This window comes from Amblyomma americanum, chromosome 2, assembly GCF_052857255.1.
Source record: "Amblyomma americanum isolate KBUSLIRL-KWMA chromosome 2, ASM5285725v1, whole genome shotgun sequence".
Lineage (NCBI taxonomy): Eukaryota > Metazoa > Arthropoda > Arachnida > Ixodida > Ixodidae > Amblyomma > Amblyomma americanum.
In genome coordinates, this window is record NC_135498.1 from 84,074,752 (window position 1) to 84,097,868 (window position 23,117).

The window sequence follows — 23,117 nt, forward strand, 5'->3', positions numbered from 1 at the left end:
AAATGAAAATATCGAAAAATTAAGTGGAGCGTTTTTTAATTACCAGAAAGAGGATAAGAAAGAAATCAGAAGAAGAGCGCCCACATACACTGAGCACAGCGCCTGCAAACATAAGCGCCACATAGGCATCCCTCTGAAGTATAAGCGCCGGAACCATAATACAGATCACCACAGCGGCCGCCACGCTACGCCTAAATACGTCACAGCCCATACGAAGAGCTACGGGGAGAACAAGATAGCTCTAAATGAATGTAGCTAGCTCAACTAGGTATCGACTGGAACCCCAGCACAGGTGTTATCTCTGCTCGAACAGTCACGACGATAAACAGCCCTTGGTGTGGCATTGCTACCCGTTGCCATTTCGGTCTGCTCCCAACGAGGAGCAGACAGCTCTAGCAACCTACAGCGCTAGTAATGTTACCTTGCGCTGCCAAGCGGTCAGGAATAGAGATGTCGCAACGAGACACAGTGCGACCTTTGATGCTTGCGAAAGCTGTTTAGTCAATATATAGCGTCGCCACTAAACACACAGTGAAGACTATCTTGAGCAATCTTGAACATTTCTTGTGAGATAACATTGTTGCACCCTAAATATGAAACATTTTTCTCTTTTCTCGCAAGATGGAAGAATGCGCTTGATGGCCTTGACATTGTGCTAAGTTGTTCTGGTGTACCCACGCCTATGACTCTGAAGGGAGTTTGCCGGCAGAGCCCGTAGGCACGCTTTCTGCTTCAATGGCAAATTGTTCTAAGGGTGACAACGCAAGCCTTGCAGTACAAATGAAGAGCCAACGCCGGCATTGCTAGCTGGCGCGCCGGTACAGGAAGCATGATTTAGATCAGGAAGCATAAATGAGCATCCAAGAAAACTGACCATGCAGAGCCGGTGGAGCGAAAATAATTAGTATTCTTTGACACCAATAGTGCGGATGGTCTGCGACCTTCGGATTTCGCGCTATTTACGCACAGAATACGTGAAATGGTAGCAGGCATCTTGTTGATCTTGAAAGTAATCATGTGGAAGATATTCATAAAGGGATATAGATTCTCGGATTAAGGTCGCAGCTACCATTGGACTTGCACCTTTCAGGCAGGGTTCTGAAGGGCGTAATGCATCTCGATGCGCTCTGACTTTGCCGTACACAAAGTGTTAACTTCTTTTCAAGACTTCATTGTTAAGATCTGCTCTCCTTTCTCCTTCTCCTCTCTATCCCCCTTCCCCCTCACATCGCCGTAGGTGTTGGTCAGCAACCATGTGCATTTCCTTGTTCACGTCCCCGTGATTCCTTCTCCTGTCTTTCTTTTTTTGTCGCAAAGTGCATCGTCACATGATGAATGTTGAAAGTAGTGTCTCCTACATTTCCGCCGTACGTGTTACGCTCTATTAGTCTACAGGTGTGCGCCTAACCGAACGAAATGTGAACTCGGGCGCATTGGGAAGCATTTATATAGTATCTGTGGTAGAAAGTATAGAAGATTCTTGGCCTTTACGATGCGCTCAGGCGGCAGGACAGTGGTGACGAGCTAGTACGAGTAAAAAAGGTAATAGCTACAGTCTTCCGTCGCTTTATTATCTCTAGCGAACTTAACAAGAATCGTTGACTTTATTATCAGCTTACCCAAGAATGTAGGAGACGGAGTTAATCTTACTTGCGTTAAAAAAAAAGTCGTTCATAGACGCAGCTCAATACGTGACTGTAACCAATGTGATTCAGTGAAGCTGGTCGCCAAAATGGCTCCAAACTTACTGTCAGGGCAAAGTAGATGACGCAAGCCGTAATGCCGACCTTGTTGTCAAAACGCAGCCGGAGGTACTGAAAAAAAAACCAAAGATGGACAGTACAGGAGAAGAGCCGAACCAGCGTTCATGTTTTTGTTATTAAGCTTTATTTCAAAGTGGGCACTGCCTCATTCAGCGTCTTGACGGAAACACAGCAGCAGTGGGGACGCTGCGAGACTCGAGTCCATGCCTGTGACGAGGCCTGCAGGAAAGCAAGGCGCGCTGTGTGCAACCACTTGCTGGCTAAACCTGTAGACTGCCCAAGCGTACGGCAAGCGCACGGTGATTTAGGTGTCACAAATTATGATTCTGAGTGGTGGCATGCACTTTTGCTGAATGCGCTTCTGGAAGAATACTCTTTTGGAACGAAGGAAGACAAAGCTTTCCTTAAGTATCCACATTTAGCTACACAGAAAGAAACATTTTGATTGCTTAATTGCTTCGTACTGGCTGCCTAAGTGGTGACTATAACGTGTCGAGGTTCTGCGAGGGGGAAGTTGAGGAATGCTAATTTCCATGTGACTCATTCATCCATGAGTCGCCTTCTAATCCAAAGGGCAGAGATTAATTTTCTAACCTGGACCTGATACTATGGTCATTCATTCAGTGACAAACTCTTTATTATCTTTAGCCAAACATAGAGAAAACTTAAAATGTCCAAGATGTTGTACTACAGCCTCGTGTCTCGTGCTTGCTTTCTGTGTTGTCGCGCCGTTCCGGCTGTCATACGCATTGCATTTCATTATCCAGCTTTGTTCCGATAACCTGTATGTTCCTCAGAAGCGTATTGAAATATTTACTAAATAACTATCAGATGTGATACCTATATTTGAATGCTATCAAGAAGAATATGTGCTTAAACTTTTTGGTTTCCAAATGGGTCAGGCTACATAGCACGTAATGAAAAATTTTTTCTTTGCTTGAAGCGTTCGGCAAGGCTCGTTTTGAGCGGTAGCGTAGTCGGGACAAAGAAAATTATTCCGGGCCTAGATTACTGCTGCAAATTTTGATACAGAACGTCATTTGCATGACCCGATATTCGTTGCATTCAGTAGCAAAGCCTCAGCCATTAATTCGCTCTTCATAGTGCAGTGTTAAAGCTTTTCACAAAAAAAATTGGTCACCGTGTAGTGCATTAGCGAATGCGTTAGGGATGTAGATGTGCGGAAAAATTTTTTGCCGAGATGAACGATACAGTGGCAAAATTTACTTTTTAAGAAGAATGATGCTGTTTCTGGGAAATTCTTGCTAATGCCTCTAGTGTGATACTGTCGGCGCGGGGAAGTCACTCTGCACAATTCAACTATCGCCATAGCAACTTCTCTAGGCTGGGGCTTACATATAACTTAGTCTGCCGCTTAAAACAGAGATTTTACCAGTCGTGTACAGATTGCGGCTGGGTTTATAGCATGGCAAATGCTTATAACATGGCAAATGCTGTTGTTATTGTTATGCACCTTCTTTCGAGTGCAAAGAGGTTAATAATTTTGTGCTAATAAGCAAAGCAATATTCATAATATCTAGCAAGAGTTTAAGATACTTATCTTCAATTGTAATATGAGTTATGTTCCTAAAGTAATAAAAGCGGTACCTAAGCACACACACTGCGAGGAATACGCGTGAAATAATACTTCATAAACGCGCAAGTTTAAGCGGCTGCGAAAAAGCAACAAATAGCGGTCGTCGCTAACATTTAAATTTTCTACGAAGACTATTATAGAAAAAACTGAATACTCTAAACAGCACTTATGTATTACAACTATATATCGCTTCATCAGGAACCATCCAATAAATTTTGGCGATACATAAACACTCAGTGCGTACCAGAGTAGCATGTGGTGGGGAAAATAAAGATAAAGATGCTTTATAAGTATTTTAAGTCAGTACTTACTCGTGATGCTTACTGTACAGAGCGCCCAATTACACTTGGCAATGGATAAAGAAAATATTCGGCTTTCTACAATCGCTGAAACTTGTTTGCCCTCTGTGTTATTGATTGTCGACGTACAGAAGTGCAGCAGCCGTGATGGAGTTCCGAATGGCGTCTAAATCAATCAACAGAACCAGTCGGCATCTATCTAAACTGGTTATACTGATAATTGGTATTAAACAACTATATGCCAGCAGAGTGCTTCATCTCTAAGATTCTTCCAGCTTATAAATCGGATGCTATTTCATTCTCAGTACTTAGCGGTTTATAACAATAACTTGCGGGTCGAAAAAACTTACGCATTTTCTCTTGATTATCATTATAAATTTTGTATAAATTAATATTATAGTTCTTCAGTGGATAGTGGACCATTTATTGCTCCTAAACTAGTATCAATTATTCAGTTCTTACCGCGAGATCTTAGTAGCCAGTCTCAGATAGATATGTTATTTCCCTTTTTAGCTAAACACATGGATGCGGACTCAGATACGAACCTACTTTTCAAGCTCGTTCACAAACTTTGGAAGAGGATGGTACTGTGCTGGATGTGCACGTAATTATTTATCTGGCAGGAGAGTTCTACTGCAGCTTAGTTACCGCTCTTGCAATCCTTCTCAAATTGTTTGCGGGTTGGGACTTGCTATTTTCTGTTGTTTTTTTAACTTAAATGCTCTGTTTACGGTATTCCTCACGGTACTGTTTTTCTGCGCTTTTTATCTTAAAATTCATAAATGATAATAAAATTAATTTATTGTAAGTTATCGTTTATTTACTGATGCCTACGTGCCTTATCAAAATTGCAGAGGCATTGTAATCAAGTGAAACGTGACAATGCATAACAGAAGTTTATTATTGCCGTGATCACTGGCAGATGTAAATAAATTTAGAAATGTGTTTATTCTGTGTTACAGCGAGAAACGAAAATGAATTTACTCTTCGGATCTTAACTCTTTCACCATTCGAATTGTAACCAAGCACAGCAATATATGAGTCATTTCCTGCGTCTTGACCGAGATAGGGTATTTGCAACATGTAGATGGCACAGAGATACAGACGCTACTTTCTGTTAAGGGTGCCTTCCGGCACTGAACTATTCAAACTTCTAAGCCCCTTACTTACGTCTCACTTGTGCGGCCGATCTTAGAACATGCGATTATAATCTGGTTTTTGCTCACGGATGCTAGCAGACACTGGCTTGAAATAATTCAAACAAGTGCTGTGTGTTATTTTATCACTGTTGCAAGTGCACGATCTCACGTAGTGAACATTTACAATTGCGCTAGGCCTTTATACTTTGGCTATAGCTGAGCGAAGCAGCAGTGTCATATTCTGTATGTATTACTTCAGAACAATTTGAACCCAAATTGCTCAAAATTTGCAAATTTGAAAGCATTTTCCAGGCTAGACATAGGCGCCAAAAAATTACAGCATTTTTCGCTGTCTAGTGTATACAAATGGAATAACTGCCTCGTGCATTAGCGCGAACACAGTAATTTTTAGCGTCTTTGTTTGGTTCATGCTGCTGTGAGATACTGTCCTGGCTCAAAATATTGCCATGAATAGAATTGTTAATATATACAAACTCCATTTCATTCTCTCCTGTACTACCCCTCTAGACCCAGACGGTTATTTGTGCCAAATTATAATTTTAGAAGAATAATTAGCGAGGACACTTCATCTTAGTAACGTGCTTTGAACGCGGAAGCATGCACGCGGAGTGTTCGGCTGCGGCATTGGCGTACTACTCTAATGCATGGGGCAGCGAAGGTGATCTGTTCGCATTGCCCTAACGGCAGTTTATGTATTTCTCACTGCACCCACAGCGCGAATACAGCATTACAGGTGGTGAAGAGGCAAAATACAAGGAAACAAATACAGCTGCCGGTCTTTACATGAAGCCCTGCATCTCCTTTTTTTCCGCAATGCATTTAATAAAATAGGAAGTCTAACTTTTCGAAAAATTTTAGGAGTTTTTTTCCGCCACATAAGCAGGTATTCATACTAGATGAAGGTTACACTCAATAGAGGTAAGCTTTGGGTCACCATGCAGACTTCTTTCTAATCTCTTCTTTTCTACAAGTGAAACTACAAAATACATAATTTCATCGGCATGAGATGTCACTGTCCTGTCATGAAAACATGAACAAATTCTCTAGAGGCGTGTCTAAGAGGTTAGCTTCGATATATACGTTAGTATCTAGTACTCATCTTATACCTGGAATATGGTCGAAATCCGCAGGCGGTAGAAAAGAGGCACCACTGTGAATGTAGAAAATATTGCAGCCCCTATGATCCATGCATTCAAAAAGAATACGGGGAACCCATAAGCGTAGTAGTATCCAACTGTGGGCACTATGTGCATCCCAGTCACCGCAGACGCAAGGACGGAGACGGCCAAAGCCAAGGGAGGTAGGCTGCGCCCGCCCAAGAATGCTTCCAGCTCGGCACTTTCTTTAGCACTCCTGCCAGACGCCACCTGCAAACGAAAGAGTGCATGCCCTTCAGGTAAACATGCATAAGGGCACGTGACTTGACGATGTACTCTTATATCTTTCCCAATATCGGTGTTTTTGTTACAACTGGAGGCCGTCCTTGGCACAGAAAATAGAAATAAACGTTGAGAGAAGGACGACACATACGAAGGAAATAATACGTGGGAACTGCAAGCTATATGTGCTCCGCAAGGGTGCGGTACATTGGGGATTACTGCATGAGAACAAAGCAAGGCAACAAAAAGATGAAGAGGAGTTACATATTTTATGCACAGCCAGGCCCTTTTATTAAATTTAATCAGGATTGTGTGATTTATTTGTAAATAGTCGATGCCTAAAGTGTGTTGCTCTCCTCGATATGCAGTGACTACTGTCCATGAACACAAATTTTAATGCAGGAGCGCATATGTGTACATGGTAGGTTATGTTGCTGCCTAGCATTCTTCCTTGAAGCTCTCAAACTAGACTAACCTTTGCTTGAAGGACGAGTTATTTCTTACAAATTTTGCGAACCGCCATGTGGAATAGAATTTTGCTAACAATTTTTATTTCTGTGGCATGTGTAGAGCACCAAGTTTTGCTTGTTCTTTTTACCTTAGTCATTTAGCCCAGCTATTTGCCAGAAGCTCGAGTATTAAGCCTCACACCTGCTTCTTGAAAACTTCCGGCTCATATTTCTCTCAAATTCCCGGAGGCAGGCAGGACAGCAGTGAGGTTGAAGTTGAATCGAGAGCCGAAAATATGCATCCTACTCCAGGGCTGAAGGAAGGCTTGTGAATCTATAAATTTCGAGAATCTGCGAAATTGTAGCTGTAGGATACCGATATTCGACCAGAGTAACCTACTTATCTTTTCTATTGCAGTAATGCATTTATTCACCCCTTAAAACTGCTGTGCCTCTCCGACCCGAGCGCGCAGTCCGCGGTGGAGAATGCTAGCAGACGGTGATAATGGGTCAGGTGACGAGAGTTGTGCAGTTTCTACCAGGTGTGATCTCATTTTTCTTACTGCTTTTGAACAGCCACGTGAAAGCTGCGAAATCATTGTTTCATCGCAAACCTTACGAATGTTCGTTGAGAAGGATGGTGCTTAAGTAGTTCGAGTGCGAGTTATGTGGCGGGCCCATAATGCCGGTGACATCCTGCGGAGACTAAACTTTGGGTACGAGCACTCGTAGCACGATCACTTTGGGCGTTTATGAGAGCGGGACCAGAGCTTCCTGTCCTGCCTTCCCGAATGATTGCTTTTGTGCCGCACGAGGAGCACCTCCCTCATCCCCGCCCCTTCTTTGCCTTGGGGTGTTGGCGTCACTGCGCCTGCGCTTAGCGGCGTGTCATTTTTGTTACGTGTCCGTACTCTACTATGGGTACGGGTGCTGTCCTCGATGTGAATTGAAGGCGACGTCGAGCGCGCCAAATGGCATGGTGCTGGACCATCTGTGGGCTATATGGCGCGCATCCTGCATGCTCGTTCAGTGCTCCTCTTAAATATACGTGTTTCTCGCGTGAATTTCTCGATTCTGTGCACTGCTTTTCTATGATGAGGCCATGATTTTTCAACGGCAACATAGATATTATTTGAAGATATGCAGCCAGTATTTCTTTTTCCTCAACAATAGTGATAATGAGTTTCACGTAGGAACCACAAGTTCAGTTTAAATATCACATGACTGATTAATGAAATTCTACGACCATTTCACTGGTATTTCAAGCAATGCATGTGTATGCAACAATGTAATTTCTATCTCTGGGATTCTGGGACCACATTTGGTCACATTATTAAAAAAAGGACGATAAAAATTTCCATCTGACCCTGATTTCAACAAGTTGCATTGGAGCTTTGACTTTGCCTTGCAGCTTTCCTTTTGTTTGGCAACCCTCCCATGAACGCACATACAACTCCTCGACCCAGAAACAATTAGGCCAGTGTAACTGCTGCCGAATGCGTGCTTCACCTGTTGTTTTTTACTCCGAGTTCACGGCACATGTTGCAGTTACAATACTAAATTAGTGTTCGCTGATGTGCTTTAAGAACGGTCGGAGAGCTTTTGCCGTTAAATGTGACATTTACGTTTAAGAGGCTGTTCTACTCGCTTATTTCGCGAGCGAAGGAAGCTGAGCGAAAAAAAATGCACAGCGGCGCTTAATTCCAATATGTGTTCGCATTGGAAGAGAATTGTCAGCTGTTGATGCCTTTGCTGTAAGAAACGTCAATTCCAGTGTAGTGACGTCACTCTGCAGTATCGATTTCATTTTTCACGTGCAACTTTAGCTCAGACCTCTGGGACTTCTAGGGGGGCATTCATTTCTGTCACAAAGGCTACTTTAACTACGGATAAAATCGAGAGACGTGCCATTCACACCTTGAGTTCCGAACCAAAGTTGTTCCTACCTTACGCAGACGATTGCTTCTGAGTGTAAAGAAATTCGCAGAGAGAAAACCTTCAATCTCACCTAAATTCCATCCAACCAGTCATACACTTTACTGTCAAGCGCGAACAGCAGGGCAGCTTTCATTTTTCTTTGCGTTCTACTCACAAGACGCCAAGAAGGCTCACGGTTCTCTGTGAACTTAAAACCAACCCACACGGTACCCACAAGGCATCTGTCTTAGGAATTTATTGAAGAGAGCCGACACCATCTGTTCTTCTGCAGAATAAAAAAGAAGCGAAAAGAACCGAGCTGTCTGACCTACAAAAAAATCGATACCCCATCTCCTTTATTCCTTGTATTATGAAAAACCAAAAATAGGCAAGAAAAACAAAAAATAATTCCACCTCTGAACCAAGCAAATGCCATTGCCAAAAAACGAATTTGCAGTCCTTATGCGAAAGGCTGTAGTGAAACTTTGGCCCTTATCATCGAAAAGGAATGGATGCAAGCTGCACACAGTCCGACTTCCAGCATTGGATGCCACCTCCCCAGCCCAAGACACCGTGACCAAAAAGAAAACGCTACATGTGTAGTATACAAGCTCCCCTGCTCGAAGTGCTCAGCGTCGTAGATTGGCGAAAGGAGGAACATCCTCGATATAATGCAGCAGCACGAAGCGAATGTCAAACAAATCGTGAGAGGTCAAAGTATGATGGCGGAACACTGCGAGGCACATGACCACCAAATTGATTCGATGGGATCAATGTGCTGGGCACCAAGCCATGCTCGTGCAGAAGGCTCTTACTTCAGTCATGGCATGGCATATTCAGCAGAAGCGGGGAAATGTAAACTGCTCCCTAAGAAGTCGTCTCCCTTTTACATCCAAGGCCTACGGCCACTGACCCGACGGTTTACGAAAGGAGGGCGCAAGAAAGCAAGCTGCAACTCGCCCGCAGTCACACCTGATGAGAAAACCGGGTTAGTTTCGAACTTTGTGTTTTTTTCTTCATTTTGTTGTGATAGCTACATAACGGTAGCATTTCGAGCCTTCAGCGTGGCGGCGTCGTGGCGGTGGCGGCGCAGCCACGTGGCGCGGAGCAGATGCTACTGCCGGCGGCGCGGGGCGCCGGCGAAACCGAGCTGCCAGAGTTGTGCGCATGCGCCGTGTCAAGTGGGACGAAGATGAAGAAGGAACGCCCAGAGAATTGGAGCGGCGAAAGACTGACTTTAGAATTCAACTGAGCAAGTTCCACTTTGCCAGCTGTAGCTATAGCGTCACTCCAAGGTTAACCAGAGCTAAACCACCGCCAATGTTTTTTAAATTTTTTGGCTTTGCGTTCTTTTTTAACTTAAATTAAATTTCCGATCTCAACCAGAACCTCTGTCGAATGGTTTTGGTTGAACTTTACTGCTTTGGTTTCTTCATCTTGCTCAATGACAAGTTTTTCACTGAGCATGTAGTTTCAAACTGTTTTCCAGAGCAAAGTAAGCCAGAACTGTAGGGACTCCCAACCTAGATGCTTTCTGTCGCGGTAGCTTTGATGACACAATCATAACATTTGAGATGAAAAGAACTGCATGGCTTTGTATAGGTTCAAGTGTCCTAAGAATATTACTGGCTTTATCCTACTCACACTTGCGTATTCTAAAAGACTTACTATACATTGTAGATATAGAAGATTTTTCGACATAGCTAGCTAAGTTCAGAAAATTTGTTGTTTACAGTGTTTAATACATTAGCAGCTTGCTCCAGCTTAAATTCTTTAAACTATAAGTACCTAAACATTTAAAATCCTGAACTATGGCTACATAGATTGTGCTGTTATGCCAAAGCGGGATTTAAAATAATGCACATTGCTCACAAATAAAAAGTAATAAGGATCTCTAAAAACAAAAAAGACTTCATTTTCAAACATACATAAATTTTCAGAATAAGCCACGAGCCCAAATCTAAAAAGATAGCATAACAATGCCTGCGGCCTTTATAAAAGCCACGTGAAAAAAAAACACATACACGCAGGGGGAGGCAGACCGCAGGCGAGCACACTGGTGGACAGTGGTGACAAGAAAAAACAGAAAAGCTACAAAAACAGTTTACAAAATCTTTCTATTTTATAAGTCATGAACTACTAATCCTGAATCTCAATTGCCCTGGCTTCCGAGGTCACGTAAGGTAGAGAATGCAATCTTGTTGAAATATTACTATAGAGGTTACCATCACTAAAGTGTACACATCTCAAGTAGGTCGAGGTCACTGCGATGTGCGCTGTAGAGATAAAGAATCATTTTTTGAAATAATTTTATCAACAATATTTGGTGCATATTTATCCTTGCCAACTTTAAAACATGTGCAAACGGCTGTTCTCACTTTTTAAGGAATGGACGTGAATGAATTAATATACACCGTGAATTCGGCGCTCCCCTTTTTTATTTAAAAGGATGTAAAAAAACGGCTTACAAAATAAATTTGCGTGGATAGAAGCTCTAGATTTTGAGCAGTAAAGACTACGGTTAAACTAAAAAAAAAGCTTTGATTCAACAGCGTTTTTCCACATAGAGCGCCTTCATGTGACACACTTTTTGACAGTGCATTTCTTCCTAGAACATACCACACTAAACTGTTTTGGACAAATTTAATATACTCACAATTCCCGAAATTTCTAATTGTATCGAATGCTAGGCACTAAAACGGGACATTATTAATACGTTCTTTTCTATCCAATTTCCAAAACTAGGATTAAAGGCTATAAAGTCTGCGCTACAAGAAACGTCGTTTATTGACATTAAAAAGTACAGAACGACGCAAGGCTGCCAAACATTTCAAGACACACTTCACGCCTGCAGAATGGCTTTCACTTTAATATTAGTTCTCAGTTCTTAAAAAAATTTATCTCCGAAACCAAACTTAATGTTTTCTTTTCGTTGGAATTCCATCCTATTAATTTATGCTCTTTATGGTCCTTTTGTCACAGATAAACTATTGTATTTTGCATGCAGCAAAGCGTGAAATAAGCCCCGCCCAAACAGGAATACAGCATTTCCTTTTTAAATGTCATACACTGTTTTCCTACTGTAGAAAAGCATCTGGCTAACATAGGAGAGTCAAGGTCTCCAAGAGGAAGCTTTTATTGAAAACGTCCTGCCGCCATGTACACTATGACGGCTAAACGAAGTAACTATATTTAAATTCCTGCCGGAAACGCTAGCTGCTCTGATCGCTAACTTGTTTATTCTTTTCCTACCGCGAGAAAAATCATGTTTTTTCTTCTTAAAACCATTTGATGAAATTACTGTGATGTGAAAATTCTATGAAAATACACCGACATGAACATAACAGTTTTTATTTTCATTAGATTCGTTAGTTGTTTGATGTCTTATTATCAAATTTTATTTGCGAAATCAGGGCAAGTCGTTTAACTTCCATCAAAGCTTGTCGATACATGCTGTTACCCCTTCAAATTATTCAAAAGAAACTTTAGAATATTTAAATAATTTTCCACTCAACGGCAACTTAAAAAAAATCAAAGTTAAGTTTAACGTAGTTTCTCGTTCTGAAAACCCTGAGTGTAGGGAAAATAGCCTTGTACTTGTTCTGGCGAAACAGTAAGGCGGACCCTTGGCAAAGCAGGTGGTATCGGATCATCCGATATCATGTGAGAACCCTAAAATTAAGACGAGTAGCATCGGTGACATGAAGATCCTTTTCAAAATGACCGCTGAGTTCAGCAAAGCAAGCCGAAATGTGCTGAAACTGATGATGATGAAGGTGATGTGTCAGGCTGAATGGCACTGATGTTGCGGGCTGGTTTCTCCGGACTTATTCACCCTGTGATGTACTACGCGAAGATGAAGCATCCTCAAAGTCACTGCTACCAAGATCGTCCAAAAAAATTACCGTTGACACAGGTGAATCACACAATTGGCCGCATTTCAAGACGCCTACCACAGTGGTGGCCATTCACAATGTCTGCGCTCCACTGTTTTCACAAAGGTTTTAAAAGTCGCCGCGCGCAGGAAGGAAAAACATAATGAGAAAATAGAACTAGTTTCTTAGCTTCAAGTCGTATTGCGCAGCATGTTCATGAACGGCGCGGAAGCATTTGTAATTGATAGAAAGACGTTTATTTTTCAATAAAGCAAGCGGAGACTGGGACTAAAGGCATGGAGAGCCTGACAAACGTCCCAGCACCCTTCTGTAGAGAGTTACAGCAGTGTGGATAGTGCATTCAAATGCATAATCATAATAGGCGCATCTCGAAGAGCAGAACGACGTTACAAAAACGAAATGATTCGAATATTTGTGGGTTACCTTAATCAAGACAATACACTTTCACAATAAAAAAGTCGCTATACACATCCTTTAAAAAGGTATATATATATATATATATATATATATATATATATATATATATATATATATATATATATATATATATATATATATATATATATATATATATATATATATATATATATATATACATATATATACAGTGGAAAGGTCACAACTGGTTCGATTATGTAGGTTTATTCACCAACGGTTTCAGACGGTGGACCGTCCTTCATCAGCGTTAAGTGGAATGACTTAGGTTAAGTCGAATTCATTCGACTTAACCCTGAATATCCACGAGAGCAGCAGATTGAAAAGCCGTCGCCAAACCTCAGTTGGTAGATCACCGGACGCGGTATTCGGATGTCATAGGTTGGGATAATCCCACCGGCGGGATGGTTGCTATTTCTGCTGCTTTATGAGTGATTTTCTTTACGTGACAGATTAATCAAAAATAATATTCCCCCATTCATTGGCACTGCAAATTAAAAAAAAATAGAAACATTCCCCTATGCACCTTGGTTTTGGTGACTGTTAGCGTCCTTTATATGTTTGTCAAACGAGCCCCTCATTTCATTTGCCTTGTCTGCTAATAGCTTAACGGGGTCTCGGTTCTGGCAGTCTTGTTGCCATAGGTAGCATAAGAGACTCTTGCACAGCGTCCTCCCACGCCGTTAGATGATGTTCTACGTCACACTCGCGATATTACAGGACGTGCTACGTCCACCGCAATGGAGGACGGTGGCGCTGGTGAACACTATCATGTCCGCTTACACGCAAAAAAAAAACATACATGCCCACGAAAGCAGCAGATTGGACAGCCGTAGAGGTAGCTCACTTGGTAGAGCACCGGACGCGATATTCGGAGGTCGTGGGCTCGGATCCTGCTGCTTTATAAGTAATTTTCTTTAGGCGACAGATTAATCGAAGTAATATTCTCCCATTTATTGGCACTACAAATTAAAAAATAAAAACATTCCCCTATGAACCTTGGTTTCAGTGACTGTCAGCTTCCTTCATATGCTTGTGAAACGACCCCCGCATATCATTTGGCTTGTCTGCTCCTTATATATATATATATATATATATATATATATATATATATATATATATATATATATATATATATATATATATATATATATATATATATATATATATTTATATATATATGACCCGCTCCCCAGCGGTGCAGATGTTAAGAACTCTTGTAATGTCATGCTATGTGCGCATTTGTGTTTTGTTTCAGTGTATTCTGGTGTTTTCCTTTTTGTTATTTTCTTGTTTTCCGTGTTTTCGTTATTTTCCCCTTGTGCTCGAACTTCTCGCTTCCGCAGAAGGAAACCTTTCTTGCTTAAGTCTTCTCGGAGAAAATCCAACCCTCTCAGCTCTGCTGCATGTCTGTCACCTCTGTATTTTAACGAGCTTTTTTTAACTTGTTTCACAATTCTCCTTCCCCCTTAGTAGACTCCGACACAGAAAGAGAGAAAGTTCCTCCTCTCCATCTGCATTTAGGCCCTTAAATGCGCACATCTGTGTATTCATTCGACTTATAACCCTGATGAAGGACGGTCCATCGTCTGAAACCGTTGGTGAATAAACCTAGATAATCGAACCAGTTGTGACCTTTTCACTGTGGAAGTTTTCACTGGCCTGTTGAGCAACCCCGACTGCTCCCACTATATATATATATATATATATATATATTTATATATATATATATATATATATATATATATATATATATATATATATATATATATATATATATATATATATATATATATATATAGTGACTCAACAGAGACCAACGTTTGAAACAATGAATTTAACGTATCGGCCGTGCAACAGCCTTCATCAGGGCATTCTGATGAAGGCCGTTCCACGGTCGAGACGTCAAATATATTGTTACATTGTTTCAAACGTTGGTCTCTGTTTAGTCACCGTGGCCACAAGTATTTTTCCTTGCATATATATATATATATATATATATATATATATATATATATATATATATATATATATATATATATGTATATATATATATATATATATATATATATATATATATATATATATAAAGCAGGCTAATGGTGACCATTGGCATGCTGGAAAAAGAGCGAAAGAATACGGGGAATACGCTTTTTGTTAGTGGCCCAAGCAGTGTACACTTGCATCTCGCTAAAATTTAACACTTCTACTACGTTTTATATTTTCGGGGATTTATAGTGATGAAGCGGGATTAGACAAAGGAAAGTAAAAACGTTTGGATAATATGTTGATGCGAGATGCATTCCTGCAATAAAATTACAATTGAGGCATGCCAGCAGAAGAATTTAATATCACCAGTTAAGGTAGCAGCGTGCTTGCCATCGCTGACCTTCCCAACATACATAAGATAGTCACTAATGACTCCAGAGACAGATGTAGAGATTTCGCTTGTTGTTTTCTGGCAATAGTCTTCTGATCTCCCGCGTGCATCTTAGAATCAAGAGCCCCACAAGTGAGGGTTTACGGGCACTATTGGGACTCATCTATACAACGGGGTCTGAGGACCTAGCTCTGAGGCCGCGAGACACTTTTGCGGCTTGTACCGCAATTCCAGTCTTTGTATTTTAACAGGTTTTTCTCGACGGTTTCATGTATTAAAGCTGCTAAGGGAACTTGACTAGGGAAAAAAGCCACTACACACCAAAGCGTACACAGCAAACGTGGCAACAAAATATAAAACACAGTCACGACAGTAAAGAAAAACTTAATGAGCTCATAGGAGTTATTGCAGAAAGTAATAAGAAGCATAAGGGTAACAATTGTGCGCATAAGTACCAATGCTTTAATGATGAAAAATGGGTATACCAAACACCGCAATAATGCAAAAAACAGGAACTAAAAGGAGAGGACAGCTGTTGTTACAGAAAACAAAATACATTCAAAATGACTCGCAGATAAGAAAACAAAGCGGTAGATAACTATCGCAACTTCGCAAACATTTGGCACACTTCATTTTTGTTCTGGCCAGCAGTGTTAATAAAAACATTTAAAGCGTGGGAAAGCTTTTGAGTTAAAGGCTCCAATTTGCAGTTGCATCCCAAAAATGTTATTGCCTGTACATTCTGGTTTAGTGAGTTCAAATTAGTCTGGTGGTATTCCAGATATGCCACAGTTTCTAAATATTTTTGTTACATGAGTGGTAGAATTAATACAATGTTTGCTAAAAGCAAAAATCATAGGAAATGTAGATGCAGAAAATGTTATGTGCATGGAAGACCCTTGTTGTAAGAAAAGATCTTGCAAAATTTGCAATCTGGAAAACTATTTTTTATACGATTATTTTAATTGTGTAATTTTTTGTGGGTGTATGCCATTCGAAATTGTACTAGTATAAATATGAATGAGACAGTGCATAATAATTCTCAATTTTTCGTTTTAAACGCACACTGCTTCAATAGCATGTCAAGAGCTTGAAGGCCATGACAACGCCTTGATACAAGTCTATGCCTTACTTCGGTTATTAGGCTTAAGAGGGCATGACTGCCGCCTCTGATTGAAACCTATACAGTCACGAGATTTGCGTAGGTGTGCACTGCTTTTCTCTGGCATTATTTCGACTGACTATTGATTTGCGACCGTCTGTCAGTGTATTATAACGCTCTCAAAACCGAATAGCCACTTTCACCTCTTTATACTAGGCGTACCTTCTTGGCATTTTTTTTTTGCAAATTCTGGTTTTTTCTCTAAATTGCTGTGCAAAATAAGCACGCAGCGAACAAAACGATCCTAGTAAAATTTGAAAACAACTAACCTGCTTCCGTCGTAGCGAGAACGAGAAGTACAAGCCAACGAGGTATCCCAGGACTGTAAGCACGCCGAATACAGCGCAGTCGGCGGCGTCCAGGTTCTTCGGCGGAGACATAACGCAGCTGGGCTGCTCAGGAGTCTAACTGTCTGGTGGTGCTTATACGGTGAGTTCAATATGTCTGCGTTCGAAAAAATAGGCAACAACCGTTGGTCCTTTATGCTATGTAAGTTTTCATTGGATAAACTTTTTTCTTTCACTTCGTTACCATCCGAGACCTCGGCCTTAGTTAGGAAGATAGCGCGCGGGTTTACCGTTTACTCGAGAAGGCTGTACGAAATTCGATTCACTACAGTGCGTTGCAGGAGCTCGACATCGTGCGCCCGTCAACTGCTTCTAAGGTGGCCGAAATGAATCAGCGCTTTCGATGCATATACCATTCGTTAAAGAACAAAAAATAACGGAATATAACAGTTTCGCGAAACAGATTCGCGCTAGCGGATATTGTGAAATTCTATCTGCAGCTGGTGCAAGGCAAAGAACCTCACTGTATAGGAAACGCCTCGGCGCAAATTCCCGTCCCTACGGCAGTAACCTGTAAACAGGCTAGAGCAAAAGGTAGATGTTTTATGTGCCACACCTGCAGCTGCTTCGGCTGTTGTAACCGTTTCAGCCGGGCGATGAGAAGACCGGATGAGAGGCACTTTCACCGCTGTTTCGTCCTTTATTTCGCATGTGTTGCAATCGAGCGTCTGGCCATACGCATGAGACACGCACTTCACTGTAGCCACGTGTTCCAGCATGCTTTCTGCATATTTGGGCGAAGGCTAAACGTATGCACACGTGTGTAGGCCTAGCAGAGACTTTGACGTCGATATGACCAACTTTTCAATGCCTCCACTGCACATCTTTCCAGTATAGCTGTAAATTTCACCATCGCCGTAGTGCCGTCATCACGTTTTCAGGTAAATTAACAGGCTATTTGTTCTGTACCGGTTGCTATAGGCGGACTTCTATGACGGCATGCTCTTGAAGGAACACCGCAATGGTGCGTTCCGAGTTTTCGTTCCGTGGTTGCGGGAGTGTCGCGCGCCTGTCTCCTTTCAAAGATAACCAAACGAAATCGCGCGTCTTGAGATGAACCATGTCTTTTCGTAATTCCTAACGGCGATCATGGTGCATGCCGTAAAAAAAGTACGCAAAGAAGCATTTGCGCCAGTTCATATGAAACGCCCTACTCAGTCCAAAAAAGCCATTGTAGCCGAGAAGTTGTGTGAAATGGTGAGTTTGGTGAGTTGGAGGTCGTAAAGCTCAGAATTCAAAATTACGGTACATATCAAGCAACCTGCAAACCTGCACAAGAATGTTTAGTTCACTGCATGACCCATTGTCATAAAATGCTCGGGCACGAAAATATTTTTAGTCTATTTTGTACTGTTAACGGTGGTCATTTACATCTAGAAAAATTGTAGCTTGAAGGGCCCCTACAAGTTTGATGTTAATACGGCTACAATGACACGAAGCAATAAACTGAATAAAACGAAGACCATGCGCGGAGCTGCAAACATTTTGTTCAACCTGAATAAGAAACATCTAGATTTATTATATAGTATAATTCTATTTTGAAGAGCACATGTGCTTTATTTAAATTCAAGTAACATCATATTAGCTCGACTCTATTAATCGTCTTGATCCTTGATCCTTAAACCGGGTGTACAATATGCTGCGAGAGGCTCTTCATAAGTACTGTCAGATCGAAATCAAACGCGAGCACGCATATGCCATACTTTTGCAATTTAAAGTGTTGTGATCCTTGACCAACGCTTATGAATGTTTACTATCGGTAGACGCATTACCCAGTGGCATGAGTCAGGTGGGTTGTATAACGCAGCTGAAAGTACACGTGCAAAATAATTTCTTTTCTGCACATGTGCTGTTAGCGTTTTATCCCGGCCTGAATGTACACGTGAACAAAGGCAACACTGCTGTTTCAACAACAAATCTCAACCAACAATATACCAAAAGAGCCTATTATTTAAGTAACTGGGCATTGCTTCAACCTTCCATCTCTCTCTCTGAACAAAGAAAAGGCTTCGACAAATCGTTATTTGGTTTTTGATACGTGTGCTTTCCTCTATCATCTAACCGAGGTATTTTTGAACACACTCCCGCAATACGAATATGCGGTCGCGAGCAAAAAGATTCGCACTAGTGACGTGCTACAGGAGCGGTAAAAGCGACGCTTGGTGCTGCGGTTACGAACACGCCATAACAGAAGTGCCAGGTGTGTTCGCAAAGCACGGTGCCGCGCGAGCCGCGCGGTTCAATTTTCACCACTCCGAGACGTCACTGTGCTAATCTTATTTACTCGCGACTGTGCTGGAGCTGCCACAGATCAACACTCGAGTACCGTTCAAGCAATAATTACTATTCCGGCTTTATGATAAATATTGTCCCAAACTTGGTCAAGTACACAGAAGAAAACTTCTTTCGTATTCATTTCCAACGGCTTTCGGCTGTAATCTGGCCATTCTGTCACCATGCCAGCAAAAGGGATTCGACTGTTTCCGACTGAACGGCACCACAGCGACCTTTAACTAATTTCAGCCACAAAGATCATTGGTATCACGCTTTGACTTCTCATACGACTGCGGCGTCATGCTGCAACCTTGAAGACAGCTTCCATTCGCGTTATTGTGCAACAACACTTGTGTACGCACATTTGTTACTTGCGGAAAAATCGAAATGCATACGTTCGACGGAGCAACTGTGAAGGCTGCCTAAGCGCCAATTTCCATGCGCTATTGTTTGTCTTTCAATGAGCCTGATTTGCTTATGTGTTTGCGCCACATTTCCAAAGCAGGTAATTGACGGTCGTGTTCCTTATTACAACTTAGAAGTGTGTTCATAGGTTTGTTAGGCAGCCTGGCGATAGGCCGTGTTATCTTTAAATGTCCTCTTATTGAACGCTACTGACATCTAGGATTTATAGCAATAGCGTCACTTCCTTTAGCTGTGGCTCACGTGAACCACGTGTCGGCTCAGAAGAATCACCGTCTCTCACAACCACTTTCTCCACTCTTCTGGTACATATCCCTGTATATGTGGTTAGTAGCGCGTGATGACTTGCCATATTATGCAAGCGTGCTACCATGCTATATTGCAATGCATCTTTTAAGCTGCAAAACACGCATTTCATGTTGAAGTGTTTGAATTGTGCGATAACCTCTTGCAGACCTTCATGCTGAAACTTCGCGCATGGGCTGAAATCGCAAACTCCTGAACTAGCAGAGCGCCTGAAAATAATGACTGCTAAGGAACTTTTCATCGGTGTATTTTGTATAGCCAGGCGAGTACAGTTTGGTACTTCTAAAGGGATGACAAATCAGACAGCCAGGAACTGCAGCAGCTTTTTTTCCCTCTCTTGATAAATGGACATAAAAGCGAGGCTTGGGCCCGATAGGGGCGCCCCTATTTCATTTATCATAAGAGAATGAAACCAAAAACGGTAATATAAGGCATAATGATACAAACATGAATGCACAATACACAGCAAAAATGATAAAATGCACTCGCCTGATATGGTAAGACGAAATAAAATAAAATTCTAAGCAGTGCAAAATGATATCCACAGTAAAAGGAATATAATAAACACAAAATATGTGAATAATAAGCAATAAGGGCGGACATAAGGAAGCACCAATAAGACGATAAAGGCAGACATAATAAGTTAAGCAAAGTTGAGTGCGAGAGAACCAATGCAGTCATGAACGAATAATGCTAGCACAGCAAAGCAAACACTGTAAAGCACGAGGGGAGACAATCAGCGGACTTTTTTTTGCTTCATCTGGTGGGCCTTCGTGTTCTCACAAGAGCCGAGGCCATTGAGATGGCGCACCAGTGGGTGAATTGCCAAACTAATCGCCAACCTTATGGAAGGGCACAGTGAGAGTGCCATTTGCATGATGGCGTCGTCATACCCTGTGCTCCCAAAGGGTGTTACCCTTGTTGCTTGTTTTTTTGCGATAACATTTATGTAGTTGTTTTGCAATAACTACCGGCTTTCTCCTTAACGAAATTGTCTGGTTGGACTAGAGGGTTGTGACATCATGAGCATCGCTAAATTTGAAGCAGTGAGGCATACAATACTCCACAACCTTTCATTGCATCATCATAAGGGATTATGCTAATCCAAACACTCTCCAAGCTCAAGACACGCACTAATTGTCTAATCCGCACTAATCCACATAATAAACAACTAATCCACCTGAATAAATTTCATGGGGTCAGCCAACTTGCAAATTGTATCGGAGAAACTGTTTTGCCTGCGGGCTATCCTCGGTGTTTTGCTCTTCGCGACCATAGTTTTGGTTCGAACTAGCGGAGTGGTGTAGGTCCTGTGCGCTGGGCGCGAACCGTGGTAGAAGCGCCAAAAATTTGATGACCCCTGTTGGCCATTAAAATGAGAGTAATGATAAATATTTGACTTCGAGAACGGCTTCACAACAAGGCATCCATAAACGAATTAAGTCGTCGCAACATTTCCACACTAAATGTGAAATAAACCAACGTTCCTCCAAATTCCCAGGAAGACAGATGAAATCAAAATATTGCTTAAATTGAACGCATGAATTCTGCTCTTTTTGTCCACGGCACAGCCACTAATGTTGTTGGTGACAGCTTCCTATAGCAACAGCTTTCTACCGGTTACGAGGCCCGTGAATGAAAGCTCAGGCAAAGCAACTGCCACACAGGCTTCGCTGGATGAGCAAGGTTCTTGTTCAAAGGATGCCTCGAAAGTTAAGTGTTGCAAATGTCATGAGTAGCTACCTTTCATTTTTTGATGAGGTTCACTGGTCACTGACCAAGGTCAGCAAAAAAATGACGTTTCGTGAGCGCTACGGCTCCCTTGTTCACAATGAGCAACCAGCTGGACGTCCCGGGCTTTTTGTAGCGGTTACTATCGTTCTGAGGCATTTCACGTAGATAGGGTGCAACGTGCCGTCATTCTTATTTATTGTGTTGGGCGTAGTCTGGTCGAATAATGACTCGAGATTTTTAATGACTCGATATTTACAAGCGTGCCTGTTGATCTCGCAGTTGAGACATGTAAGCAACGTCTCGAGAATGACACCTCGTGGCAGGATCGGACACTGTTCGAAGCAGCGGAACTTTGCCAACTCTTGCAGTTCTGTCTCACCAACACATATTTTACGTACAGCGGCAACTTCTACCAACAGACCTTTGGCACAGCAATGGGGCAGCCATCTCGGTCACAGCGGCTAACATCGCTTAGGAAGCCATCGAGAGCAAAGCTTTGGCCACCTTCCAACCGCGACCAAAAGTATTTTTTTAGGTATGTGGACGACTGCTTCTGCGTCATAGACCGGAAGCACACCCGCACTTTCCTCGATCACCTTAATGCCATTGAGCCCTCAATCAACTTCACTGTTGAGGAAGAGACTGACGGCTGCCTTCCGTTCCTCGACACCGTGGTAACGCGTACTCCAACAGGTTTTAGTTTTCGCGTCTACCGGAAACCGACGCATTCCGGAAGGTACCTAAATTTCAATTAAGCACACCCTGTCAGTCATAAGCGGTCAGTGGTGGCATTTCTAATCAACCGTGCCAGGGAAGTATGCAGTGAAGACGCCGCCCTAAACCACGAAATGAAGACCGTGGAAAAAGATTTGAAAAGAAACGGCTACCCGCTTTCCTTCATTCGGAACACGCAAAGAGTGGCTGTATCAAGTAAGCCTGCTGCCCGGGAAGACGAAAGTGCTAACGCACCGAAACGAGCCGGTATCCCGTATGTACCGGGGATCAGCGAGGCGCTGGCGTGGATGTTCCGCAAGCACGGCGTCCATGTTGCACATGTCCCAACAAGCAAGATAAGAAATGAGCTTGTAAACGTGAAAGACCAGCTCCCTCGTGCCAGTTTTCCCGGCGTGGTTTACAAGATTGCCTGCGCCGACTGTTCATCAGTTTACATAGGGGAAACGAAAGACTTCAAGAGACGCCTGAAAGAACATCAGTACGATGTACGAAAAGGAAAAGTGACAACGAACACAATCGCGGAGCATGCACTAGAGACTGGTCACGAAATTAACTGGGATGAAGCATATATAGTGACAACGGAAATGAATGTATCAGCCCGCCGAAATCTCGAGTCATTAATCATCCAGACTACGTCCAACACAATAAATAAGAATGGCGGCACGTTGCACCCTATCTACGCGAAATGCCTCAGAACGATAGTAACCGCTACAAAAAGCCCGGGACGTCCAGCTGGTTGCTCATTGTGAACAAGGGAGCCGTAGCGCTCCCGAAACGTCATTTTTTTGTTGACCTTGGTCAGTGACCAGTGAACCTCATCAAGCCATGATTCCTGACCAGACGGTATGCCGTCGAACCCTC

At 42.2% G+C, this 23,117-nt stretch overlaps 1 protein-coding gene across 1 annotated transcript in view; it reads right to left on the reverse strand.

The window, feature by feature from the left end:
• The window catches only part of LOC144119848 (sodium-coupled monocarboxylate transporter 2-like), a 34,342-nt gene extending 17,069 nt beyond the window's left edge, over window positions 1–17,273 (reverse strand). The window contains exons 1-3 of the mRNA XM_077652370.1: window positions 16,707–17,273; window positions 5,926–6,186; window positions 1,749–1,814 (exon numbers count right to left, since the gene is read on the reverse strand). Coding sequence (XP_077508496.1) covers window positions 1,749–1,814; window positions 5,926–6,186; window positions 16,707–16,817 — 438 coding nt within the window. The 5' untranslated portion in view covers window positions 16,818–17,273. The remainder of the gene's footprint in view (window positions 1–1,748; window positions 1,815–5,925; window positions 6,187–16,706) is intronic.
• Between the last annotated feature and the right edge of the window lie 5,844 nt (window positions 17,274–23,117).